Source organism: Antechinus flavipes, chromosome 1, assembly GCF_016432865.1.
Source record: "Antechinus flavipes isolate AdamAnt ecotype Samford, QLD, Australia chromosome 1, AdamAnt_v2, whole genome shotgun sequence".
Classification (NCBI taxonomy): domain Eukaryota; kingdom Metazoa; phylum Chordata; class Mammalia; order Dasyuromorphia; family Dasyuridae; genus Antechinus; species Antechinus flavipes.
Window position 1 is genome coordinate 155953778 of NC_067398.1, and position 23183 is coordinate 155976960.

At 34.6% G+C, this 23183-nt stretch overlaps 1 protein-coding gene across 1 annotated transcript in view; it reads left to right on the forward strand.

Annotated features, from left to right (window-relative positions):
* ARSB (arylsulfatase B) overlaps nucleotides 1-23183 on the forward strand; it is a 235086-nt gene that overhangs the window by 119471 nt on the left and 92432 nt on the right. Inside the window, exon 6 of the mRNA XM_051991810.1 lies at nucleotides 15904-15974. Coding sequence (XP_051847770.1) covers nucleotides 15904-15974 — 71 coding nt within the window. The remainder of the gene's footprint in view (nucleotides 1-15903; nucleotides 15975-23183) is intronic.

Below are 23183 nucleotides of genomic sequence, written 5' to 3' on the forward strand. Positions count from 1 at the left end.
AATTCACATTTGTGTAATGATTTAGGCTTTACAAAGCATTTTATATGTATTTTCTAGTTCCTATCTTTACACACTTAGGAAGGTTTAAAATATAAATATTTCTATGCAGAATGGGGCAGAAAACTCCTTTATTTGTTACCTGTGCTGCCAAGGCAACAAACTTAAGGGGCTATGGTTCAGTTGAGGACCTCTAGTCATATCTCTGGTGTAGGGAGAACTGAGAGGTTCCCTGCCCTTAGGACACAAGGTTTCTGATTCAGCCCTGGCTTTCCACATTCCCTTAACCGAAATCTTGGGCTACAAGTGTGGCTGCAGCTGCTTAATCTTTAGTCACAGCCTTGAACAACTACTCATGCTTGAAGGAAAGAACTGATGTAACCGGGAGGCACTGCATCTTTGGAAAAATGCAGAATAAAATGGGAGCAGATAGAGAGAAAGTAAAGAAAGAAAATCTGATTAAAGTTGTGTGTTGATACACTCACACAGTGGAGGGGGGTCAGTAAAGATGGGGTCCCAGATAGAGTTAAGCATTCAAGATGAAGCAGAGTATATAATAGTACAGAACTTTTATAGTGGATAAAAAAATGGGAAAGGGTGGTCTGCAATGCTTGAGCCTTACTCTCATTGGAATTGGTTCAAAAAAGGAAGAATATATGTGCACACTCAGTAAAAGGAAGCATGAATTAAAAGAGGCATTGATTAGGTTTCTTATCTGAGTTAAACTGAACCAGGAATTAGGGGGCAGTTTGGACCTAGGGTCAAGGTTCAGAAAGAGGCTATTTCCTTACATAGCCTCACAACAATCCTGCAAATGTTATTATTTCCATTTTATACGTGAAGGGAAAAGATGATATTCAGAGAGATTAATGTCTTGTCTAAGTCTATAGAGTTAGGAACTGGGACATGGAAACCTGTATCACTCACACCAACCCTTGACCAACCCATACTCACACAAACCTGATAGAATTTTATTTTCTCCATCAAGTCTATTTTGGAGTCTATTGTGGAAAATGATCAATCAATATCTATTTAAACCTTAAAAATTTTTTAAATAATTTTTTCAATTATCAAGCATTTTTCTCCCTTTCCATATATTATCAGACAAATTTTCTTTTGAAAAATATTCCCCCTCCCAAAAAAATATAGCCAGGGACATTCCTGTGAAAGAAAATATACTATCTCCTCCCATAGTGTGTCATCACTGGACAGATGGTCAGCAATAAGTGGCACAAGAAGAGTGGAATTTAATTGACATTTATTTATTTATGGAAAATATTTCCCTGCCCCACCTCTTAAATGTTTGGAAAATGAAAGTCAAAATTGGAACCTTTTTTTTTTTAATTGATAGGGCTGTGATCTCAGTGTCTAAAACTGTAGACTTTTAAAAAACATTTTAGCACATCAGAATCAAGTTGCAAGTCACTGATCAGTGACTCCTGGATTTTTTCCCCTCTTGAATCTGCAAACTGTGAGATTTGGCCCAAAGTAAGACTAGACTATGAAATATTATCCCAGAGGGGGGAAAAAAAACCCTTTTCTTCTTAGGCAGTAAGATGTGGTAGAAAGAAGATTTGCTTTGAATTCAGAAGACCTGGTTCAAATCTTTGTTTTATTCTTGGTGTTTGTTTAGCAAATCACTTAACCTCTCTGGTTTAAATTGTCCTGTTTGTAAAATGAAAGTTTGGACTAGATAACATTTCAGGTTCATTTCTTCTTTAAATGTATGATCTTATTTTTCCAGGATAGTCTGGTAGAAAAGTTTGCCTTTAGGAGGTCATAAATGGAAAAACATGATTAGGCCTTTTGTTAACAGACATTTGTAGCAGAATATCTTTATCTATGGCTTGTATTAAATGCAGACATGTGGAAGAGGTATATGACTGAAGAAAATTTTATCTAACCTATGAAATGTCAAAAGTTGAACTAGAGAAAAAGGAGATACAAAAGTAATTCCTTAAAAATTAGAACCGGCTAAGTAGAAGCTAATGACTACATAAGATATCAAAAAACAATTTTAAAATGTTAAAAAAAAGAATGAAAAAATTAAAGAAAATTAAAAATTCACATTTAACCTTAAGACTTTTAAGCATAAAAAATAACCATGACAAAGAATTATAAGGACTCAGTAAGGATAAATTGTTTAAATTTCTCTATGAGAAGATAATACACATTGCTCCTAAGAAGGTTATCGCTGTTAGGGTATCCAGAAAGAGCCTACATAGAGAATATGAAGGTGAGACTTATGGGTGGTGATTTAAAAAAAAAAGAAATGTATGTGGGTAGTATACAACCATTGAGGAATTTATATTGTTTTTGGCTTTGCATATTTGTTACAAGAAATTAGTTTCTCTTCCCTCCCAATGAAACAGAAAGGCATATGCAAAATTATGTTTATTAAAAAAAATAAAGGGATGAAGAGTGTGATCGATGTGAAATGTTTGAACTTCTAGACAAGGTCAACATATGCTTATTTTACTGAATTGTACTTTGGTACTAAAGACTTCTCATGAAGGAGGAGTAATTGATATATGTCTGCAATGTAAAACAAAACACATCAATAAAAGTAAAGTGAAAAAAAAAATTCCATCTGTCTGAATGCAAGTTTAAACTTAAGAATTATAATTGGGCTTTGTGGAAGAGGAAAGGATTTTCTTTTTCAATCATATCATGAATGAAGAAGGATAGTTTCTGGTTAAACTTAGCTCTGCCAAGTTTGCAGGATAGTGTAATGGAAAACACGCTTCTAGGACTAGGTTCAAATTTCACTTCCATTGTTCTACATATATGATCATGGATAGATCATTTCACTTCATGGACCTTAGCTTTTTTATTGGTAAAATGACAAGGTTGGACTAGTTTACTCTAAGGTACCTTCCAACTCTGATTTTAAGTTAACTAGATATACTGAACTAATAGACTTTCACTGGGTTATTTTAAAAAAAAAAGATAAGGGATAGACTGATGTCAGGAAAATAGGATAATATTGACCATTTGGGGGTAATTTCCAAATCAATTAAATTTGATTTTCTTAGAATTATCCTATAAAATACTTTATTACTTTAATAAGAATCAGTTTAGTATAACAAAGTATTAGACATGGAAGTGGGAGGACCTGGGTTCCACTTTTTGAGCTCAGAAGGGAGACCTGCCAACAGGGCGTATGGTTCCTGATTCAACCTTTGCTTTCTGCAATCCCTAAGTCAAAAACTTGGGATATAAATATGATTACTGAATCCCCTTTAAAATAGGAAGATAACATTTATGTTATCTACCACATAGGGATATTGTGAGAATGTTTAATGTATGTAAAAATGCTTTGCAAACCTCAGAGTTTAAAAGTATAAGTTAATATTATTATGTGAAAAAAAAAAAACAAGTCCCTGAAGAGAATATCCTCACAGTTGGAATTTGCTTTAAAATGGTCATTCATTGGACACAACAGCATCTGCTAAAGCCTTTGACCTACTTACCGGGGACCACTAGGAATAAAGCAGCCAAGTGGGAGATGGTTATCTCATAGTTTTTTACTGAGATAGACTTAGCCTTGTAGTTGGCCTAATAAAGAATTTAAGCATCTGAGGCCTTGTCTCAATGTTTGATTCAGTTCAATTCAATTCAATATGCCCTGTGTAGAGCTCAGTCCTGGGAGAGATTAAAAAGAAGTCCCTGGGAGCTTAGAGTCTGCTGGGAAGATAAGAATTGTAGATAGCTTTAATGCTTCTGAAAGGTTCTAAACAAAGGGCTATGTGAGGTCTGAAAGGAGCACAGGGATTAGACAAGTTTTCTTCAGGGAGGTCTTATTTGAGTTAAGATTTAAAGAATGAAATAAGAATTCTTTGGCAAAGAGAGTGAGGGAAGCTATTTCAGACATAGGAAACATATGAGAAAAGTCATGAAGACAAGAAAACAGAGGGCATTTGTGAACTGTTTAATTTGGAGACCAAAGAGTGCAGAGGGGAGATAAGGGTACAATCAAAATGTGAAGGGATTTGAATGCCAGACCAAGGAGTGTGAACATTGCCCATTGATGGGCAATAAGAAAATGCTAAAGATTTTGGAACAGGGGGGTGATGATGCAATCAGATCCACTTCTAAAAAGGATTAGTCCGGCTGTTATATTAAGATGAACTGGAATAGGGAAATGATGGAAATGGGAACATCTGATGAGAGGCTGTTTTTATTTATCAAAATGAGCAAAAAGGAGGCCTTATTCTATGTTAGTGACTGAGGGAATAGAGAGGAGGGGAACAGATGGCACAGATATTGTGGATAGTAGGCAAACTTGAAACTTGAGAGACAGCATGAGATAGGTGAAAGACGCTTGGATCTTTTTTTCACTTTTAATTTATGGAATAAAACAAGCATTTCTATAATGTAGTACAATTTTTTAAAAATCTGATTGCATATGAAACTAAATCTACCATGTACAACTTACTATTTCTTTTAAATATACAATAAAATTATCATGTAAATTTCTTTTTTTCTTTCTACACCCCCAGAGATGGCCACATTAGACACAAATAGGTATATAGATAGATTTAAGGTGTTTTGTTTGATGTGGACACACCAAATATTGAGATTGAGATGAGCAACTGGCACCAAATGTTGAGGTTTGGCACTAAATATTGGGGTTTGGTCATGTGGAGAATTCACAATGGCCATTCTCTTTACCAAAAGGGACATTTATTTAAGAGTTTACCAACAAAATGAAGAGATGCAGTATACACCAGGAATGATAAATATGAAATAGAATTGAGAGAGCATATAACAATTAACAATGAAAAAGACAAGTTCCCTGGTGAAACTCACAATTAACCAGGAGAAAGGGAATATACACTATGAGGTGGGAGTATGCCATTCTAAAAAGAATTTAGCATCCTAAAAGAGTTAGTTAGCTATATGAAGGAGGAAAGACACCACGAGGCATATGGGAAGGATGGGATAAGGAGAAAAACACCATGAGACATGGAGGAGAAATGGGAAGAAAGATACTGTGAGGCAGAATGCCATAATGAGCTAACTTTTAAAAATAAGCATTTATTATCTCTCCTTCTCACATCCCCATTCCCCACCAAAAAGAAAAATGAATAACAAAAACTTCATAACAAATGTGCAGTCAAAGCAAATCACATTGGCCATGACCAGAAATGGTATTAACAGGACGATTTCAATTTGCCTATAAGATTTTGTTGAAAAGTGAGTTCTTATGCAGCTAGTTGGAGTTTGGAGATTTTTCATTTGATGTTTATTTGCTTCTGTCTGTTGTGTATTTGATTTTTTCTATTGATGGACCTCTCTATTTCTTAACCAGTACCAAACTGTTTTGATGTTTACAGTTGGAGATCTGGGACTGTGAGACCCTTTCCTTCATACTCATTTTTATTATTTCCCTGGAGATTCTTGACAGTTTATATCCTCAGATGAAATTCATAATTATGTTTTATAGTTTTGTAAAATAATTCTTTGGGTTGGTATGGCACTGAATAAGTAAATTAATTTAGGTAGTATTATTTTTATTATATTAGCTCAGGATACCCATGAACAATAAATATTTCTCTAATTATTTAGATCAATCTTTATTTTTGTGGTGTTTTGTAGTTGCATTCCTCTGTGTGTCTCAACAGATAGATTCTTAATTATTGGATATATTCTTTAGTTATTTTATTTTTTAAATATTATTTCATTTCTCCCTCAATTGTATGCCAAGGCAATTTTTAGTATTCATTTTGAGTTCCAAATTTTTCCCCTTGCCTCTCTTCCCTTCCTTTTCCCTAAAATGATAGACCATTTGATATGGGTTATACATATACTATCGCATAAAACATTTCCACATTAATCACAGTTGTGAAAAAAGAACAGATTTAAAGAAAAATGCAAAAAAGAATAAAATAAGTGGGAAAATTATGCTCTGATCTGCATTCAGAGTCTATCAGTTCTTTACTGGGAAGTAGATAGCATTTTCTTTCACCAATCCTTTGTACTTGTCTTGCATCATTGTGTTGCTAAGAAAAGCTGAGTTGTTCATAGTTGATGATTTCACAGTGTTACTATGTGCAATGTTTTCCTGGTTTTGTTTATTTCACTTTGTATTAGTTCACACACTTCTTTCCAGTTCCTGCTCATAATTTCTTATTACACAATAGTATTTTATTACATTCATATACCACAACTTGTTCAACCATTCCCCAATTGATTTCTAATAATTTCTATTTCTAATTTGCCATCCCCAAAATGGCTGCTATAAATATTTTTGTACATATAGGTCCTTTTCACTTTTTTATGATCCTGTGGGATACAGACTTAGTAGTGGTATTACTGGGTCAAAGGAAATGCCTTTGGTTGCTCTTTGGGTATACTCCAAAATTGCTCTCCAGAATGGTTGGATCAGTTTACAACTCCATCAACAATGCATTATTGCCCCAGTTTTCCCATATCTTCTCCAACGTTTATCATTTTCCTTTTTTTACCATATTAGTCCATCTAATAGGTATGAGGTAATACCTCAGAGTTGTATTAATTTTCATTTCTTTAATTAGTGATTTAAATCACTTTATCATATGACTATAGGCAATTTTGATTTTTTCCATCTGAAAATTGTCTGTTCATATCCTTTTGCCATTTGTCAGTTGGGGAATGATTTGTATTCTTATAAAATTTGATTCTGTTCTCTATATACTTAAGGAATGAAGCCTTCTTCTGAGACATTTGCTGTAAAGATTCTTCCCCAGCTTTCCACTTTTTTTCTAATTTTGATTGCATTGGTTTTGTTTGTGCAAAAGCTTTAAATTTAAATTTAAGGTAATCAAAATTATCTATTTTATATTTCATAATGCTTTCCATCTTTTGTTTGGTCATAAACCTGTAACTCACTTAACTTCTCCTTTAATAATTTGAATGCCAGGACAGCTAGATGGTGCAGTGGATGGAGCATTGGTCCTGAAATCAAGAGTTCAAATCTGATTTCTAATACTTTAACACTTCCAACCTGTGTGACTCTGGGCAAGTCACTTAGCCCCAATTGCCTCCCTCCCCCCAAAAATAATAATTTGGATGCTAACCATTTGGTGTATAGGATTACTTCATTGTCTATTGTACCTTTTAGCAAGATGTAGTTTCATTTATCTCTTTTTTATCTCTTTTAATTAGTCTATTTTTGCTTTTGCTGTTGAGATCAGGATTGCTACTCTTGCTTTTGTTTTTTATATTTCAGCTGAAACATAATAGATTCTGCTCCAGCCCCTTATCTTTATACCATGTATGTCTCTCTTTCACATGTGTTTCTTGTAAATCACATATTGTTGAATTCTGGTTTTTGATCCACTATGCTGTACACTTCTGTTTTATGGGAGACTTCATCCAATTCACATTCACAGTTATGATGACTGTGTATTTCTCTCCATTCTATTTTTCCTCCTGTTTTCCTGTTTGTCCTCTCTCTCCTTTTACCCTTCCCCTCCTTAACAGTGCTTTTCTTCTGTCTACCATCTTCCCTGGTCTGCCCTCTCTTCTGTCAGTCCTCACCCTCCCTTTACTTTCTCCCTTCCTACTCTCCTGTAGGATAAGATTTCTATATTCAACTGATTGTGATTATGTATATTATTCTCTTTGTCCCAATACTGATGAAAATGAGCTTCAAGCGTTGCCCAGTACCCATCTCCCATCTTTCCCTCCACTGTAATTAGGTTATTCACATCTCTTTATGTGAAATAATTTATTCCACTCTACCTCTTCCTTCCTCTAACCTTAGTGTATTCCTTCTTTTGCATACCTTAATTTTTTATGCCATTCCCTCAAATTTATCTTATACCCATGCCCTCTGTTTATGTATATTTCTGCTAAGTATACTATTAGTGATATTATTTTTAAGAATTGCAAGTGTCATCTTCCCATGTAGGGATATAAACACTTCAGCTTTTTATGATTTCTTTTTTCCTTTTTAGACTCTGGGATCTTGATATTGGAGATAAAATTTTTTGTTCAGTTCTGGTCTTCTCCTTATGAAAGCTTGAAAACCTTCTATTTCATTGGATGATCATTTTTTCCCTTGAAGTCTTATGCTTAATTTTGTTAAATACATAATTCGTGGTTATAGTCCTAGTTCCTTTGCCTTATGGAATATCATGTTCCATAACCTCCATAAATTCTGTGTAATCCTGATTGTGCCTCTCTGATATTTGAATTATTTCTTTCCTGCCACTTGGAGTCAATTTTTTTTCCTCAACCTGATTTGTAATTTGGCTAAATTGTTCCCTTGGAGTTTTTATTTTGAGATTCTCTTTCCTAAGGGGATCAGTGGATTTTTTTCAATGTCTATTTTGCCCTTTGGTTCAAGGTATCAGGGTAGTTTTCCTTGATAATTTTTTGAAAGATGCTGTCACAGATTCTCCTTTTGATTATGGCATTCAGGTAGTTCAGTGATTCTGATGTTACCTCTCCTGGATCTATTTTCTAGGTCAGTTGTTTTTCCAGTGAGGCATTTTATATTGTTTTATGCTTTTTCATTCTTTTGATTAATTAATTATTGATATCTCATGAAATCATTAACTTCCAATTTTAACTTTTCTTTTTTCTTTTTAAAATTTTTAATAATAGCTTTTTGTTTTAAAAATATATGCAAAGATATTCACCCTTGCAAAACTTAGTGTTCCAATTTTTTCTCCCTCACCTAGACACCAAGGAATCCAATGTAAGTTAAATATGTGCAATTCTTCTAAATATATTTCCACATTTATCATGTTGCACAAGAAAAATCAAATCAAAAAGGATAAAAAAAGAGAAAGAAAAAGCAAGCAAAGAACAATAAAAAAGGTGATAATACTATGTTGTAATTCACATTCAATTCCCATAGTCATCTCTCTAGTTGCAGATGACTCTTTCCCTCTCAAGTCTATTGGAAATGGCTTGAATCACCTCGCTGCTGAAGAGCCACGTCCATCATAAGTTGATCACCATATAATCTTGTTATTGCTATGCACAATGGTCTCTTGGTTTTATTCACTTCACTTAGCATCAGTTCTTGTAAATCTCTCCAGGCCTTTCTGAAATCATTCTGCTGAACCTTTCTTATAGAACAATAATATTCCATTACATTCATATATCATAACTTATTCAGCCATTCCCTAAACTCAGTTTCCAATTCCTTGCCACTACAAAAAGGGCTGGTACAAACATTTTTGCACATGTGTTTCCTTTTCCCATTTTTATGATCTCTTTGGGATACAGACCAGTAGAAACACTGATAGATCAAAGGATTTGCACAGTTTTGATAACCCTTTGGGCATAGTTTCAAATTGCTTTCCAGAATGGTTGGATCAGTTCACAACTCTACCAACACCAATTTTAACTTTTAAGGAGTTGTTTTCCTCATTTAACTTTTGAACTTCTTTTTCCATCCATCCAATTGTATTTTTTAAGGAATTTTTTTTCTTCAGTAGATTTTGTATCTCTTCTTCCATTTGGCCATTTCTATTTTTTAAGTAATTGTTTTGTTTTTCCAAACTGTTGACTTTTTCATATTTCTCTTGCATAGCTCTCATTTCTTTTTCCAATTCCTCTTCGACCTCTCTTATATGGTTTTTTAAGTTCTCTTTTGAGCTCTTCCATGAGTTCTTTCTGGGCTTGAGACCACTTCCTGTTTTACTTTGGGATTTGGTGTATAGATTTTTTGACATTATTTTCTTCTTTTGAGTTTATGTTTTGATTTTCCCTGTCATCTTAATAACTTTTTTTGATCATTTTTTTGCTCATCTTTTTTGGCTTTTCCCTTCCTTTTCAATTTGAGTTCTGCTCCCTGGGGTGGAAGGGGCACCATCTCAGGTTTCTTGTTCCAAAGGCTGCAGGCCCTGGCTGTTTATTTGGTACTACACTGACATTGCTCTGAAGCTCAAGGGGACTTTCATATGTAGTGTTGTGTCAAGAGGGTGGAGTGAGGGGTAACTGGCACTACAGCCTTTGTTGTTTTAACATTTTGTGTTAATATTGCTTGAGAATATTATTTGATAATTTTACTTCTCTGTTTTTATTCTTCTTGACTTAGGTTATAAAACTAGAAATAATTTGTCCTATCCTCTTCTTTTTCTTTATTTCCTCCCAATAATTTACATAATATTCTTTGAATATTTAATAACATTCATTAGTAAATCCACCTGGAATAATTTTCCTTAGAAGTTCATTTATGACTTGCTTAATTTTTTTCTGAAATTGAATTACTAAAAATCTTTCTGTGTCTGTTTATCTGATAATTTTCTTTTTATTTTTGTGCTTGTCAATTTTATTGGCCTATAATTGGACATTATAGCTACTAATGATTTCCTTTATTTCCTCTTTATTTGTTCTGATTTTTTTTTCATTTTTGATAGTGGTTAATTTCATTCTTTTGTTTTAAATTAGTTGATCCATCTATTTTATTGTTTTTCAAAAAAACCCTCAATTTTATTTATTAATTCAGTTAATCTTTGTCATTTTGAATTTTATTAATCTCATCTTTGAATTTTAGAATTTTGATTGTAGTATTTCACTGGGATTGTTTTATTGATTAGTCGTCTAGTTTTTGTTCCCAGTTCATTTATTTACTCTTTCTTATTTTTATTGACAAAATATTTAAAATTACAAATTACCTTAAGGACTGCTTTGACTGTCTCACTAAAATTCATCACTGTTATTATCTTTAGCAAAATTAACTATCATTCCTATGATTTATTCTTTGGTTTAATTTTTAGTAGTAATTTTGTCTTCAATTATTTTTGAATCTTTTCATTAACAGTCCTTTACTGAATATAATTTTCTTGCATTATGATGGAAAGTATGTGTTTACTATATTTTTATGCATTTGTTGGTGAGGATTTTATAATTAGTCAGTATATGGCTAATTTTTGTAAAAGTGCTGTGCATAGCTCAGAATATGTATACTTCTATTTCTATTCAGTAATTAACAGAAATCTATCATATCTTACTTTTCTAAAATTCTATTCAGATCCTTAATTTTTACTCTTTATGAGCAGTTAGGTTTGTCTAGATCTGGAGTCCTTTCCACTCTCTTCTTGACTCTAAGCCAAGTACTCTATATACTGTGCCATTTAACTTTCTGCTAGAATGATTTATACTTACCAAAAAAATTCACATCTAACTATCATTGTAGCTCTATGAAGTATATAGGGCAGGTTTTATTATAAACACTCTACAAATTAGGAAATCAAACCCCGGAATGCATAAGTGACTTGCACAAGCCAATTACTGACAAGCAGCTTTTTTTATTCCAAGTTCAGTGCTTTTCCCATTACATTATTATATCACATTGCTTTTCTCCTATACTACCTCTTCCCAATTCTCCACCTTCACTGAAATGAAATAGAACCATATAGTTCATTTTAGGTTTTCCATACTTCTCAAGATGACAGTTATCTGTTTCTTGATTTTAATATGATTTAATCTGTGCTGATGAGGTAATAAAAAATAGCTAAAAAATCCCTCTCCCCTTCCCTCTCATCCTCTCTACTTCCTTCCCAGGTGACCAGCTCAATAACTACCTTTTCTAGCTAAATCAAAAGTTGTGACTATAATAGTAAGGATTTCAGGTCAGGGAGGAATGGCAAGTAATTCCATAGTAGGTTTCTGTGGAGGGAGCCATCTGAAAAAAAGGGCTACCTTATGATGACTCTCAAATTGCACCTCTGTGTTTCACCAGTGGGGAGATCAACTCTCTTCCAGATATGGAAAGAAATTTTTACAGTTCATAAGAATGCAGGGCCTAGTAGTATGCAAGAAATGGCAGTAGTGCATTCTAAAGTTGACTGGTACAAACAGGGTACATGAGCATAATGTTTTTCATGACTTTAAATCAGCCTATAGCTAGTGTAACTGGCTCTGTCTGTGTTCCTCTTTGAAATGTCATCTTGTTTATTAGTATTCAAGAAACATGTCACTCTGTGGACTGCCATTTAAAATCCCATCCTGGGATATTTCTAAAGTTCAAATGAGCCTTCCTCATTTACTAAAGGAGAAAGGAGAATGGTCAGTTGTGTTTAGGTCTTGTTGAACAATTTTAAATCCAGAAAGATACAGTTATGCAAAAGAACCTTGGGTAAAAATCCAAGTTTCATAATGTAAATTTAATTTTCATGTTCTCTTAATGACTTGGAGTCACTAAGGATATTTTGTTTTAGGACAGTTTTTTAAATCTCTTGTCATATATTCAATTTTTCTGAATCATATCTCTGACCATTTCCTTATCAAAATAACCTTCCATTTTGCACATTTAAAAAGGCAAACTCATGATATGCTTGACTAAAAACATCATTTTCTTCAGACCCAGCCTGTATTACAATTTGACTGCTTGTGAGAAATGTGTCTGGAAAAAAGCTGGTCACTGGGTTCCTCTGTGACCTGTGATATTTAGAAATGTCATCTCCTATCATTTAGTTTGCTTATTTCCAAGTATGTGTTTCCTCTCATTTACAGAGAAGCATAGTGAATGCATAATATGTATGCCAGATTTTTTCAAATATATTGCTAAATATCTTTCATTAAACAAATTTCTATTCAAATTAATAATAGCTTTTATGTGTCTGTGAATAGTACCTCTAAAGAAAGAGCTAAAAATGTACAGATATCAAGTTGTCTTATGGAGTCATCAGCATCTATTTGGTACATTCTAATTTTCAGAGAGTTGTTGCTTAGGCAAGGTTTTATAGATCTTGTACCATGTTGCCTATTTCATTTCCAATTCTTTCTTCTATAATTCTCATTTCTGTCTCATTTTTTCCCTCAAAGCACCCTAATTTCATTGACAAAAATTTTTTAACTCTTTTTAAAAAATACTTATACAATCTGTTCCAACATTTCTGGTTGAATTTGTGCCCACATTTTGAGGTTTTGCTTATAGATGTTTTGGAGTCATCCTCCTCTTCTGGGTCTCTATATCTTTAGCATCCCTTCCACATAGTAGTTTTTTTTAATGGTGACATTCTTTTTTGTTCACTTATTCTTCCAGTCTGTTTCTCCTGGATTCAGATTTAATGTTAGGGCCAAGCTCTATGCCTTTCTGGAAAGAAGGTCTGGGCTGCTCCTGTTGCTACTTTTTTAGGGATATTGAATGTTGTATTGCTCCGGGACTTCAGGATGGCTCAGGATGGAGACTTACAAACTTTCAGTATTCCCAAAGTGGTCTGACCCAGGGCAGTTTGACTATTACCCTTTTGGTCTGAGCTTTGTAGGTTCCCAACCTGGGTCTAGAAGTGAGAAAGAGCAGACTGTTACTAAACTCAGCCACTGTCAACCACCAAGTAAGCTCTACTGATTCAGATTCTCTCTCTCTCTCTCTCTCTCTCTCACACACACACACACACACACACACACACACAGAATAATCATCTAACTCCAAAAAAATGAAAAAGAAACTAAACCAGCATCCCTCTTGGTTCAGGATCATTGCAGTTCTCCTTCCTTCTAGCTTTTCCTTAATTCAATATTAAATAAATATTTAATTATTTAGATTATTATTAATAAATAATAAATATAAAGTATAATTACATTTAATATACAGTTGTCAGTGATTGAGATAATTTTTATAAGTCAAATTAATAATTATCAAAACTGATAATTATTAAATTATATTGCTATGTCAGTAAGATCACTTTAAAAATAGGAATTATACTTGTCTTTTTTGCATGTTTTCAGGTCCTTACTGATTGCTATAGTTATACTATTGCTTAAGCTGTACTAAAACCTTTATTTTGCCCTGTATTGTAAATAGATTTAAAGTAGAAAGTTTTCTATGATACCTAGACAAAATCAAAATTATTATTCACTATTGCAGCTATAGAGTTTAGTCTTCATTGGTAAAATTGTTTGGTTTCACTAATGAGTGAAAATGTATTTGTCAAACATTTAAGATATGCCAAATATTTTGCTAAGTTCCGGGGATACAAAAAAAAGATGTTAATCTCTTCTCCAAGAGCTTCCATCCTCATTTGGAAGAGAACACATATAGGAGGACTTGTTAGCAGACTGGATGGTTCTAAGCATCTAAGCAGATGGAAAAGTTCTAAGGATTCTAGTTCAGGGTAGGTAGCAAAACCAAAGACAGTTCTTTTCTTTAGGGTTTCAACAGCAGATCAGAAGGCAATGTCTTGAGATCTTATCAGAAGAATTGTAATTAGTGACTCCCTTCTCATACATAAAAGTGTATGTTTGTATGTGTGTATGTGTATGTATGAGAGAGAGAGGAAGAGAAATACAGTGTTTGTATGATTTTTTGGCAAGGGTTTGATTGGAAAGGTTTGGCCCACCATCATTGGGATAGGGAGAACAATCCTAACAGAGTGAGGACTCTGACTGTCTTCCTAAAGTAGTAGAGAGGGGTAGTCAAAGTCCAGCCAAGAAGAGGAAAGAAGAAGGGAGGTTGAAGTGAAGGGCTTTCTGCAGTGTCTACTCCTGCTGTGCCTTTGGCTCTTATATGAAACCTGAATGATGGATGTGGAGTTGTAGTAGATAAAGGGAGCTGTGCATTTTAGTATCATTACTGTTGAGCTCACCAATAGTGAATAAGATTTCTTCATATTCTTTTAGTAGTATCCATACTTATTGAAAGAGCACTAATTTGAGAATCAGTCTATTTGCGTTATATTCCCAGTGGAGTCACCTATATTAGCAATGCAATATTGAGCAAATCATTTAAGTTCTTTGGCTTCTATTTTCTCAATGGTGAGCAAAGAGGTTAAATGAGGGATTGTAGGTTTAGAGCTAGAAGATACTTTAAAGACCATCTTGATTTTACAGATGAGAAAAATGAGTCTCAAGGAGGTCAAACAACACACATTCAAAGTCTTAGTAGAAGTGGCAAAGCCAGGATTGGAACCCAGGTCCTCATAGAGCAAAGTCTTTATGCTTTACCTTGTACCATTCTGTCTCTAAATACCTCTAAATACAAATACATATATTTGTTAAGTGCCTATTATGTCAGGTATTGTGCTAGATATTGTTCTGGTATCAATAGTAATAGTCTATGATTTCTATTTCCATATGTTTATTTTTTTATGTAAATTTTTTCTAGATATTTACATAAATACTTTGGGGTAAAATTAGAGGTATTTCAACTGAATATGCACTAGAGCAAGGGTTCTTATCCTGGGGTTTGTGAACTTAAAAATATTTTTGATATATATATTTCAAGATAATTAATTTCATACAGTATTGGACATGGAGTCAAAAGGATTGAGCTCAAATATAGCCTAAGACATTTCCAATCCATAGGACCCTAGGCAAGTCACTTAGCAGCTGTCTGCTTTAGTTTTCACATCTGTAAAATGAGGATAATAACATCTGCCATAAAGGAGTTTACAGTCTAATGGGGAAAGACAAAACCCAAAAGGAAGCTGGGGAAGTAGATAAGGATGGGGAAGAATGGGAGGAAGGCGCTTGTTGATGGAGAATCCAGAGCAGCACAGCTGGGTAAGGAATGAAGAGCACTTTCTTTAATGGGGTGCATTGGGTAAATCTTCTATGGAGATTATGTGGAAGGACGTGGTCAATAGAATATGAGAAAGGATTAATGGATTGTGATCTGGATTGATGTTGGTAGTTCCCACTTTAATAAAATTGCAGTGGTTCCTAAATTATATTCAGATTTATATAGAACCAGTATTAATTACTAGAGAAAGGTATAAAATGGCTTTGTTTTTCCTCATCATGTATTCTATGCTGTGTGGTATAAATGTTTATACAGATTTGTACCATGTAAAAGTGGATTTCATAAAGAAATCAGAAGCTTTGAAATTTGGGGGTTCAAGTTCAAGCCACAGACTGGCAGCTTTGTTATTTCCTATGAGGGTCACAAAAGGAAATATTCAAAGAGCATATGCCCTTTCTGTAAAGGAAATTAATATTTCCCCATAAATTCTTTTCTAGTGAAGGAAACCCTTCCCCCCGGATGGAGCTGCTGCATAACATAGACCCAGGCTTTGTAGACATATCGCCATGTGAGTACATACTAATTAATTAATGCATCATTAGGTGGTTTGGCTGCTTCCCATGTTGTAAGACTGAAGTCTCCCTTTTCACCTGAATAGGAAAGTCAACTCTTCCCTCTTGTAATTTTCCTAGTGATCTCATTTTAGGGGTCGCTAAAGATTATTGCCAAGGACTAATACAGTTGGCACTATCTACTTCCCAGTTCTTCAGAGTGCCCAGATGGAAAGAGTCATGTCCAGGAAACATGGAGCTGCTGTGAGATAACCACCTGCTTCACGTGCCAAGGTGGTGACACTGAGCACTTCCATTCCACATGTGCAATTGTTACCTAGCATCTGTGCAGCATCCTGTGTGGGCTTCCCTCATATTGTATATGGGTTCCTATGACATTGAGCTCAATTCTCTGCACTTACCAAATCAAGCAGTTAGCATAACACACACACACACACACACACACACACACAACACACACACACACACACACACACAAAAACACACACACACACACACATACTTCTCTAAAGCTGGAAGAGACCTTAGAGGTCATCCAGCCCATCACCTCTCATTTTACAGAAACCCAGAGGAAGATTAAGTAGCTCACCCACATCCACCCACTAGAATTTGAACCCAGGATCTTTAACTCCAGATTTAATATGCTTGCCGCTGTACCACACTATCTCTTTCAGAGCTGGAAGACCATTTAAAGTAGTCATTCAGTCAGTCAACAAGCATTTATTCAGCATTTGCCATGTGCCTTAATTTAGGGAATATTAAGAAAGGTAAAAAAACAATCCCAGTCTTCAAGAAGTTCACATTCCAATGAGAGAGACAATGTGAAATAATTATGGACCCATACATTGTAAATGGAAAGTTTTTGTTGTTGGTTGTTAGGCAATTGGGTGACACAGTGCCAGGATTGGAGTCAGAAAAACCTGGATTCAAATCTGGTTTCAGACATGTTGTAGCTGTGTGATCCTAGACAAGTCGCTGAATCCTATTTGCCTCAGTTTCCTTATCTGGAAAATGAATGGAGAAGAAAATGGCAAATCATTCCAGTATCTTTGCCAAGAAAATTTCAAATAGGATCATAAAGAGTTAGACAAGATGGAAATGTCTGAATAATGACGGAAGATCCCTTCTAGGTCTAAAATGAAAGGCAATCTCACAGGGAAGGCAGTAGTAATGGGCAGGGTGGGAATAAAGGAGAGATAGGAAAGGCCTTCTGCAGAAGGAATTTGAACTAAGTATTAACAGAAGCTAGGGCAGAGATGAGGAGAGAAAACATTCCGGACATGGAGGGTCAACCAATACAAAGTATGGAGGCAGGAAATTGCATTAAGATTGTCAATACAGCTTATAGAATGCATGGAGGGAAATAAAGAATAAGAAGACTGAATAGATAAGAGGAATCAAGAGGAATCCAGATTGTGAAGGACTTTAAATGCCCAGGAGAGGATTTGATATTTAATCTCAGAAGCAATAAGGAATGATTGCCGTTTATTGATTATAATAGAATAATAGGGAGACAAAAGTGAAATGATCAGACTTGTGCTTTAGAAATATCACCTGGACAGCAAAAGGAAGGATAAATTGCTGGAGGAGAGACTCGAGACAAGGAAACCCACCCAAAGCCTATTGCAGTAGTACAAGTGAAGGAGATGAAGGCATAAACTTGAGAAACTGAGAAATATTTTGAAATACTCTCCTAAGAAATATTCTGAAAAAAATATTTAAATTGTTTTATGTGATGGAAGTAAGTGAGAAGTTCAAGAAGACATCAAAGCTGTAAATTGACGTAATTTGAAGAGTGATAGTGCCCTCCTCAGTAAAAGCAAAGAGAGAAGGGAAGAGCTTATGGGAAAAGCTGAGTTAGCTTTGGGGCACATTGAGTTTCAGATGCTTATGGAGCATCTTTCTTTGAGATGTCTGAGAGGCTATAGGAGATGTGGGACTAGAACTGAGGATAAAGAGTAGAGCTGTTTCTTTATATCTGAGAATCATCTGCAGAGAGATGATTGTTGACCCATGGGGGATGATGAGATCACCAAGCAAGACATTCAATTGTCACTCTATTTTAGTAAAATACAGTATTCTAAGATGCTATAAGGGTGAATGTCCTTTATTAAGTGCCTGTCATGGAATCTTTTAGCCCCTGGGGAGCCCAGGTTCCATTTATAACACCCCAGCTGCAATTTCCTTTCAAAAATATTGCTAGTATACATAAAAGGCCTTTTTATGAAATATATATCCTTGAATATTGCCTTAGGATTTAGTGGTAGTTTTATTTTAAAAATTATATACATGTTGTTCACTTAAGTCTGACTCTTTGTGACCCTATGAACTATCTAGCATACCAACTTTATCTGTGAGATTTTCTTGGCAAAGATATTAGAGTGATTTGCCATTTCCTTCTCTGAAGAATTAAGGCAAAGGTTAACTGGTTTATCCAGGGTCATACAACTATCAGGTGCTTGAGGCTGGATTTGAACTCAGATCTTCATGACTCTAGCCCCTGTGCTCTGTTCACTGTATATGTATATGTGTGTGTGTGTGTGTATATATATATATACACATATTCATATACATATATAAACACATAATTTTCCCTATAGAAATACAATCATAAAAAATTATATAGGTATATGTATATACATACACATATACAAACACAAGTTTTATTCTTTTAATAACCAAGAGTTACTACCAAATTTTTATATAATGTCTACACTTTTTAACTATGTATGGTTTCCATCTTATGCCACAAACAAAGTTTAAGAGTTTGAGCTTCTCAGATAATTGTTTTTTTTTTTTTTTGGTTGTTTGTTTAGGGTTTGTGTGTGTGTGTGTGTGTGTGGAGGCAACTGGGATTAAGTGATTTGCCCAGGTCACATAGCTAGGAAGTAAGTGTCTGAGGCTGGATTTGAACTTAAGTTCTTCTGATTTAAGAACTGGTGCTCTATTCACAATGCCATTTATCTGCCCTGACTCTGGTTAGTTCTAAAAATTAGAGTACTGCTTTTGTTTTCAAATGTGTAGTAAGAAGGACAGACACCATGTGACAGATTGTTTTGGCTGTATAAATCCCCTGCCTATGGGGAATAAGGAGATTCATAATCTTTATTAGCAGAGGAATAGAAATCATACATAAACAACAGCCTCATGGCATAGTTGACAGTTCAAGTATGATCTCAGACACATCTTTTTCTTTGTCTTAGTCAAGACACTTAATCCCTGTTTACCTCAGTTTCCTCATCTGTAAAATGAGGATAATAATAATACCAGTCTTCCAGGATTGTGAGGATAAAATTAAATAAAAATTGTAAAGCACTTCCCCTAGTGCCTGGCACAGAGCAAGTAGTATGTAAATATTATTATTGATGATGATGGTAGTGGTGGTGGTGATGATAATGCTAATGATGATATAAATTTAGAGATCCTTGAAAGGATTGTCAGAGTTAGGCAAAGATTCCTTGCTTCATGCCTTGACCCTTGTATCACTACTCTTACTCATTATCTTGCCAAGGACTAAGAACTTTTCTAAATTGGAATAACCTTCTGGATGTTTATGTTCAAATGAATGAATTATCATCATTGCTGTTATTCTAATGTCTTGAGAGTAATATTTCATATTTACTTTATGAATAATGGGAAATCACCATTTTTTATCTGAAGCTGAAAGACCCAGTATTCCAAGTTGATAGGCTCTCTATATCCTCTACTCATTCCTGTATTCTTCCCTTTGTTCATTTTGCTTCCAAATGATGCTTTCACCAGAGGTTATAAAATTTGGAGATTAACTAGCAATTTTAGCATCTGAGGGACATGAAATATGGGAAAATTTTAGGACACATTCTTTTGGCAATGCATTAAAGAGAAGCATACTTTCCAGGAATAAAGAACTGATAGTGTCTCTGTATAACATCTGGAATATTATGCAGTTCCATGTTAAAGTTCCTTTGGAGCAGAGGCAAAGTACCTCTAATTCTGGTTCTGATTACAAGGCAGAAAGAAGAGATGAAATTCTGATGACTTCATTTGACTGACTTGTGAACAGTTTTGATAAAAGATTGGGTTGATTAGAAAGGATTTTAAGTAACATTAATTATATTACGATTGGGTGATTATCTGTAGATTTCAGTTATCCATATCAGCCATGTTCTCATTCTGCATTGCACTAATGTGTTTTCCCCCATAGCCATTCTAACAATTATCATTTTCCATTTTTTGTCAAGAAAATCAGATCAAAAGGAGAAAAACATGAGAAAGAAAAACAAACAAACAAATAATAACAAACCCCCCAAAAAAACATGAAAATGCTATACTTTGATCCACATTCAGTTTCTATAGTTCTCTCTCTGGATGCAGATACCTCTTTCCATCACAAGTCTATTGGAATTGCCTTCAATCACCTCATTGTTGAAAAGAGCCATGTCCATCACAGTTGATCATCACATAATCTTGTTACTGGGTACAATATTCTCTTGTCTCTTCTCTCAGAATTAGTTAATGTAAGTCTTCCCAGACTTTTCAGAAATCAGTCTGCTCATCATTTCTTACAGAACAATAATATCCCATTACATTCTAATTACATACATAACTCATTCAGCCATTCCCCAACTGATGGGCATTCCTCAGTTTTCAGTTTCTTGCCACTACAAAAAGGGCTGCTGCAAACATTTTTGCCTTTGTGTAATCTCCTCTGTTTTCATACAATAGTCAATCACTTTATTTATACATCTATAAAGAAAGAAGCAACATATTAGAGAGGAAGGAGGGCTAGAATTGCAGTCAAAGGGAGAGACATTGGTTGAATTTCAATCCTGCTTTTTGCCACTTTTGTGATCATGGGCAAGATGTAACCTTTTTGGGCTTCAGGACCTCCTCCATCAAATGAAGGAAGTGGACCACATGACCTTGTAGCTTTAATGCTGTGATCTTAGGCATACTTGTACTTTGCTTTATTCTTGGAAAACAACTTTGATTAGACCTCAGCTCTGTTCTCTAGTGAACCTAAAAAGTCTTTAGGATTCCTGATTCATAGAATGGTTTTCTGCCCCGTAAGAACACAATCAGAGCCTTCTGTCCCATGTGACTGTGAGAGTTCTCCTTATAAACAAGCTAATTTGTCAGTGTCTCAAAGAAATATGCTCTAGGCTTGACTTCACTTTGTTAAAATTTATTTTGAGGGGGAATTTGATGTGTAAAACTGAGGGATAAATTCTACAGGATAACTTATTTCCCTTTATGTGTCATATATTATCAGACACCTCCCTGATTCTCCCCTAAGGTATTTGGTTATTGTTTAATCTTGTTTGATTCTTTGTGACATCATTTGGGGTTTTCTTGGCAAAGATACTGGACTGGTTTGCCATTTCCTTCTCCTGGACTCAGAAAGATGAGTCTTCCTGATTTCCAGGGTCAGAACCCTATCTATTATACCACCTATCTATGCCCCTTCCCTCCACCCCCAAAATTACATTATTTTTTATATTTCATATTTATGTTTCTGTGTACAAATATGTTATGCCCTCCATTCTCCTTTACCTTCAAGTAGAGTAACAACTCCTTAAATTGTTTCATTTTAATCTCTGTATCCTTTGTGTTGTATTTCTATACTTTGTGTCACTTAGCATGAAGCCAAACACATATTAGGAGCTTAATAAATGTTTTTTAAATTAAACCAGAGCAGAAAATAATTCTAAACAATAGAAAGGCACCATGGCCAAGAGATACACATCGTTTTCTAAGATGGGAAATGGAATATGAAGACTGGGTCAACTTGGTCTTGACAGATAAGTTCTGGCTTCAGATGTGGGGCAGCTACAGTTTTCAGCTCCAATATGCTCCACAATCTTAGTCAGACATTCTTGGTACTTTGAAAAGTTTATTTAAAAAAACATCATTTTGATTGAGAGCATTGGCTGCTCCCAATTTTAGAGAACTTACACTTGAAATCACATACATGTGTGAATCTCTCCCATATTGTATAGAACTTACACTTGTGATTAAATGTGCTTTGTATGGAACTTATCCTTGTAATCATAAAGCCTTCCAGTAGTGCTGCCATCTTAAATATTGTATGCTCCAAAATTTCTCACCCTCAAAGGATAATACTGTTTCATGGGCATAACAGGTTTAAGAACCACAGATTTTAGAGAAAGCACTCACATCTACTTTGAAGACTTTATAACTTTCCCCTCTGTGTCTGAAGCCAAAACTAACCATGGAAAGCCAGGCCCAACATTCCATGAATCATTAGAATTCCCATCTACTTATACAGACTGTTTAATTATATATACTTTTACACATGCATAACACTCAAAGCCCGTTAGTAGTAGCCAGATTATAGGATGGAAGGACATCAACAGATGTTAATATTTTACTTATATAGGTTGAAGACTGGGGCTTTAAAGCCTTTATTGATGATACAGCTTTGTTGCTATTTCATTTAAAAGCCTTTTCTTTTTAAGGGTTGTAATGAGGAGTTATTTTTACCCTTTGATTATAGGGAGGAAACACAAGGTTCCCTCCCTTTCCTTCATCTACATGCGCATTATTTTCTGTGGTGAAGTAGCTTCATCTATAGTTCAAATCAGAATCCATCATGTTGGGGAATACCAAGAAACCATTTTCTTACTTTTTGCTCCTTTCCCAACTTTATTTAGATCGATTTCAAAGAAGTTATTGTTGTTTTTGGTATTAGAAACTAGTCTGTGTTAAAATATTAACACAATGATGAGATAAGATATTTTATCCCTCACCTGCTACTAGTACTCTTTCTAGATTTAAAGTGGATGCCATGGCCTCTGTATAATAAACCAATAAGAATTCAGGAAGATGAACCAAGAATGGAGCTTTTCTCTAATATAACGATACCTTCAGCATTCTTACTCTGCCCTCTCCATCTGCATGAAAGTTATCCTTTTCTTTCAACTGGATGGCACAGTGGATAGCACCTGGTTGGTTTCAGGAAGACCTGAGTTCATATATGACCATAGCCACTTATTAGTTGTGTCAAGTTATTTAACTCATATTTGCCTCAGTTTCCTTATTTGTAAAATGAACATAATAATAATGCCCCCCTCTCGGAGTTGTTGTGAGGATCAAATAATAATTGTAAAATACTTAGCATAATTCTTAGCTATATATATTGCATATATATTGCATTTATGTATTGATTATATATATTACCTAAATTAATTATGTATATATTGCAT